This window comes from Austrofundulus limnaeus, unplaced genomic scaffold (genome assembly GCF_001266775.1).
Source record: "Austrofundulus limnaeus strain Quisiro unplaced genomic scaffold, Austrofundulus_limnaeus-1.0 Scaffold351, whole genome shotgun sequence".
Taxonomy (NCBI): domain Eukaryota; kingdom Metazoa; phylum Chordata; class Actinopteri; order Cyprinodontiformes; family Rivulidae; genus Austrofundulus; species Austrofundulus limnaeus.
The window spans coordinates 101,858-107,403 of record NW_013952753.1 but is presented as its reverse complement, the minus strand read 5'-3'; the positions used below and the strand labels follow the sequence as shown (position 1 = coordinate 107,403).

At 39.1% G+C, this 5,546-nt stretch overlaps 2 protein-coding genes across 2 annotated transcripts in view; one reads left to right on the top strand and one right to left on the bottom strand.

Moving 5' to 3' along the window:
- Positions 1 to 5,546, top strand: part of LOC106527935 (midasin) — a gene marked incomplete at its 3' end in the record, with an annotated part of 120,394 nt that overhangs the window by 17,119 nt on the left and 97,729 nt on the right. The window contains 2 exon segments of the mRNA XM_014022960.1: positions 3,055 to 3,158; positions 4,588 to 4,702. Coding sequence (XP_013878414.1) covers positions 3,055 to 3,158; positions 4,588 to 4,702 — 219 coding nt within the window.
- gja10b (gap junction protein alpha 10 b) overlaps positions 1 to 5,546 on the bottom strand; it is a 75,639-nt gene that overhangs the window by 49,317 nt on the left and 20,776 nt on the right. The window lies entirely within an intron of this gene.

Genomic DNA, 5,546 nt, shown 5'->3' with positions numbered 1-5,546 from the left:
TGTGTGTGTGTGTGTGTGTGTGTGTGTGTGTGTGTGTGTGTGGAGACAGAGCGGGAGAGAGAGAGCAGCCAGCACCTCTCCCCACCCGAGGCTGAAGGTCAACAGACGATCATGCTAAGCTTCCACCCTCTGACTGCTGCAGGGGCGTGTCTTAGAGAGAGACTTTTATATACCAGAATACAGCCGCTGTGACGAAACTGTGCAGAACCACGTCACAGCGGAGAGCCGTTAACCAATATGCAAATTAGCCTGCAGTACCACTGCTCCACCCATATGAGCAGCAAAAAGACGTTTTTAGACCAAATATTACAGATTTGAACAAATACGCACAAAAACATCAAAATTAGCACAGGAACAGTACTATATAACATTTTAGACACATTCTAGACAGTTTATCAGCTAAAAAAAGTTAATTTTGGGGTAAGTTACTCTTTAAGGTGGCATTAAGCTTTTCCCACATCTCTCATACACAAGGTTATGAGGAAACTTTTACCAAGGTATTTTCTCATTACTTGTTAATGTCTTGACTGTGCGAAGTGAAAAGTGACACAATAAGTGAACGTTCAGACGAGTTCAAGTTGATTCATAAAAGACGATTCAATCATTTATTTACACAAATTGAACAGATCATAAATTACACTTGATTGTGGGTATTCCTATAACAAGCGTCAGAGTTAAATGAGATAAAACCCGTGTCCGAATTTCAATTCACATCAACTCAGATTACGTATATAGAACAGTAAAACATCAGTTCTGATGTTAACAACCAAACAATTTTACTGGCACTTTTAGCTTAAGTTTTGGCAAATTAAGAACAAGGAAAGGAGGAAAGTAAGGTTGGTATGTTTACTACTACTTTTACTTTTATCAAAGTGTGGGTCAACTGGAACTGCATGTCTTTTCTAAGCTCAGGTTCCACATGACACGTCACTCCGAACTCATCAGCTTTTACCTGATGATGTCTTCTTAAGGCACTCTCTGGGTAGGAAACTGGCTCGTCTCCGATCAGTCAGGGAACTGAATGTCGGCTCGCTTACCGGTCATTGGCGAGTAGGTGTTTGTTCAGGTAACTTTCGTCTATTTCAGTCCAAGCCAGAAAAATTCAAGCCGTATCCGGTTCCTTCTTTCCAAAATAAAATCTCCCCACGGGAGTTAAAAACACACTTTTAGAGGCTTGAAGCCTCGGGGTGAGACCGGTTGGTGTGCCGAGTCCCGGGCTGTTAAGTCTTCCCTAGTTAGCTCATGGGCTAAGACCTAAAAAGCCAAACTGGGTTCTCCGGAGAGAAAACCCAGCTTTCTTCCTAGGTTGGAATCGGGAAGAAGAGTGTGTCACTCAAAGCCATCCGGGTTAGTAAAAGAAACGGACGATCTTTGGTTCCGCCCTCAGGCTTAGAGATGAGTCAGAGAAAGAAAGATAAAGATTTGCCAGCCGGCGCCAGCCCAAGGTTAAAATTCTGTGGTTGTTCACAACATGATGATAACCTCTTTTCAGCTTTCTTCTGATAGACTCTAAGAGAAATCACTGCAAAACATTTATGATGATTAATTAACATTTCTGTTTATAATCAGTTCTGAACCTTCTGTTAGTCCAGATAAATGAAAGATTTTCTCAGGAAAAATCCACAATTATATTACTGTGTTCACAGTAAAATAAAAACAGTGATTTACATAAAAACACAATGAAAACATTGTAATGGGATTCTCTGTGATTTTTTTATACCATTATTAATCTTTAAGGCACGATAAAAGAAAAGAAGTGGCTCCACTTTTCCTGTGACAGTCATTATCATGATTTAACAAATGCATAAACATTCTTAGTTAAACAACAAATGAATCACGAACAGAAGAGATTGTTCTGTCCATTTTCTGAATAAGAGAACTGAGGGGTTCTCTTCCACGGTTGGAATGACCTGTCATGGCCTAAATAGAGTTCAGTTTGTGACAGAGTTCCTGTCCTCTCGTCAGGCCTGTCCGAGGCCTGCTTCGAAGCAGTAAATCTTGTTTCTTTACTCGAGGTGACCCCTACAGTAGCGGTCAGTCAGTGAGTGACACCTCTCCTCCCTCATTTCACTCCTTGGACTTTTGTCTAAAACTCTAAAACTTAACTTTATATTAAATATTTGTGCTCAGAGCGCCGTTATCCAACAGATATGTCCAAGTTTGCGTGTGTGACCAAGCTGCTCATGRAAAGGCTGCGCGCGACATTCAGTTTGTTTGTCCGCCACGCTTTTGCTCTCCTATCACCGCGTAATTTACACGGGGCAACATTTCACTAGTAAAGTGTTCTGCCACGTCCTGTTTTACTATAATAACGTAAGCGCCAAATATAAAAACCTCCATCGCTAGCGAGGATGCGAGCGTTCTGCGTGAACACTGAACCGAGCCGAGCCAAGACCGTTTTGTTTGGCACAGAGTTAGTTTATGTTCTGAAGGCTGCATGATGTCATGTCAGTTTGTTATGAGTGGACCTGTCATTAAGTCAGGCAAAGATGTGCCTCCTAAATTCACTGTTTGTGGTTATCAATATTATACCTGTTTACGGAGTAAAGTTTTTAATGTTCTTAGTTTTAAACATGCAGTTGAGGGCCATCATTGCTTGGCACAATGGCATGTTCTGTTACAAATAAAACTAAATCAAGAATAAACAATGTAAACGTAAAATTATTCTCTAAAATCATTGTTTGTGATCAATTGTGTCACATTAATTTCATTATAATGGCTACAGCAGAGAGTTAAAAAACAAGATGATGCAACTAATTAAATGAAGAATCTGTCTCTAATTTAGTTATTTAATCAAGTGTTTTTATGTAGGTAAAAGTATGTTTAGGAGCCTGTAAAATACACCAGAATGCAGGAAACTGCATCTACTAAATTCAAAATTTTCTGAGGGGAGGACCCCCAAACCCACCCAGTAGTAAGCCCTTCACACACATTACAAAGTTTCTAGAGCAGAATATTTCAGTCAAAATATTTATTTTCGCTTTAACCCATGAAAATGCTTTAAACATGGGCTCATTATTGCCACAAATAACAATTGGACTTTATTTCCCCCAGATATCTGTGCTGCTGCCTTTGATGGAAAATAAAAAGTTGGTGATTCCAGGACGGGATGATTGCATTGATGTTGCTCCTGGATTTCAGTTCTTTGCAACCAGAAGGTAAATCAGAAAATGTTTTTGTAAGATCTTAAATTTCTTGAAGGATTTCATYTCACAAACCGTCTTTTAACCACCTAAGTTTCAGACCAGGATCATGTCATGTTTAGAAGTGACAGCATTGTATGGTTTGGTCAGCCTTGTGAATGTCATGCAGTCTTAAATTATATATCACCAGATCCTGCATGATCTGTTTTAGGGCTGTAGCGATACACTTATCTCACGATACGATATACAATATTCTGCTCACGATACGATAAATATTACGATATTCAGCAAACAATACGATTCGATACGATTTGATTTTCTCAACAATTTTAGAGGGACAGAGTGATTGTGGTGACATTTTGTGACTGTTCCATAGACTTGAATTAATTGAATTGAAAACTGATTAAAAGCACCGACAACACAATACCTGGCTCTTGATTGGACAGAGACCTAGTCTACAGCTGGACAAAATTAATCAAAGATGCGGTGAGAAAATTAGTTTCCTTTAATTGAAACAGTGGTATTCACAGGGGAATTTCGCACACCGTCCCTCTGGGACCCCCTAACCTCGTGGCGCCAGATGCCTGCCTGCCTGCCTGCCTTCCGTAACGTTGGAAAAAAGAGCGCACAAGACACTTAATCTGGCTTAAAATACAGACGTTCTGACTAATAAGTAACTGTTGGTAACCTTACCTCAGCTTAGAAGGCAGAGGGTGTCGGTCTTTTCTGCTCAGATTCAGCTGTCAGTGATGAAGCTAATGTTTACTCTTTATGCTAATGCTACTGTTACTCTCTGGCTCCTTAGAAGTAGAGGAGCCACATGGCTGGCTCACTGCTGCCAACTAGRGGTCAGAGGCTGAACTACAACATTAAAATGAACTGTTGGCAGGAAAGTTGACATTTTAAACCTTAATTAAAAATCGATACAGGGCTTTAGAGAATCGATACAGTATCGGGAAATGAAATATCGATATGTATCAATATTTTCCTATAACCCTAATCCATTTATGTTTAAAGCATGTGTTAACTCAGTAAATGTGTAACTGTCTGTGGTTTTGTCATTTCTGTGTTGGCTAAGGTCAATTAGCTGTGGTGGCTGTGGCCCTAAATTAACAAAATAATTATTAAATTCTTTTACTGTTTTCTTAACATTTTCTTGTTTCGTATAAAAATGTATAATCAAGACTCGTTACCGCCTAGTTTTACAAATTTTGCTTTTAGCTACAGTTTAGCTTTAGTTTGCTTTAGTTTTTGAATACAATTTAACTAATTTTAGTCTTTGGCTACAGCTAATGCTTTTTTAACTAATTAAAGCTCAGCTTTAGCTTTAATCAGCACTTGAGAATTCACACAGCGTTTTGACAGAAAAAGTTATTTCTCTGGTTTACTTTGGTCCTGTTTGTTGTCACACAGGAATAAGTAAATCTTTGTTGTTGTTGTGTAGGACYTACCACAGTGGTGGTAGTTGGCATACACCTCTGAACTCCCATGCAGCACTGCTGGACAAATACTGGACTAAACTACATATGAGCAACATGAGCCCAGGAGAGCTGAAGAAGGTAAGTGTGGAGATGAAATGAAGAAATTTTCTAACTGATTAACTGAATTTTAGATTCAGTTTTGTATTTTATACTTTCTGTAAGGTTGAAACTGACAAAGAGGTGGTGTGTTATCATGTGTTCTTTCTTTTAGCCTAAACAAAACTGTGTGACGTTCTGACGTCTGATGTAAAAGGTAACACCTCTGGGGTGTAACCAGGTAGAGATGTACATTATAAGCTGAATTCATTATTATAGTAGAAGTAGTTGTCAGGGTGTTAAAGTCTCTGCTTCTGAGCAGAGTTGCGCTGCTGTGTTTGGGTTTTCCTGATATCAGCCCAAGGTCTGACTGAGGCCTGTGTGCTGAGTGCTGTTCTGTGAACCTGATTGGAGTCAGAGGACTGAAAATAAAGTTTTAAAGAACTCAGGAGGGAAAAAAAACGTTCTGTTCACAGAACAACAACCATACAACACAGAAATGGAATGAAATTTGTCTTATTTTGCTTTTTATTGAGAGAAATGGAGGTGATGTGGAGGCAGTAGCTGACGTGTTCAGTAAAAGAGACATATTTGGCCAAAAGCCATGTGAATTATCTCTGCAAAGTCTTTGGTCACAGAGCGACAGTCATCATTCAACTCATTTATGGACATATTTCTCTGTGTTTCAGTCTCTTATTTACAGAAATTAGTGTTTCATTATGCAGAGCTGTCAGGTGAGCGCCCCTTCTGGTGGGGGAATAYATAGTTGTAGAATACAAATAAACAAGCCTTTTTCTGTTTCTGTCTTCAAGTAATTTTCTTTTTTGCTATCTGAAACAGAAAATGAAACTCAAATCATTTTTAACATTTTGTTTATCCCCTTTCC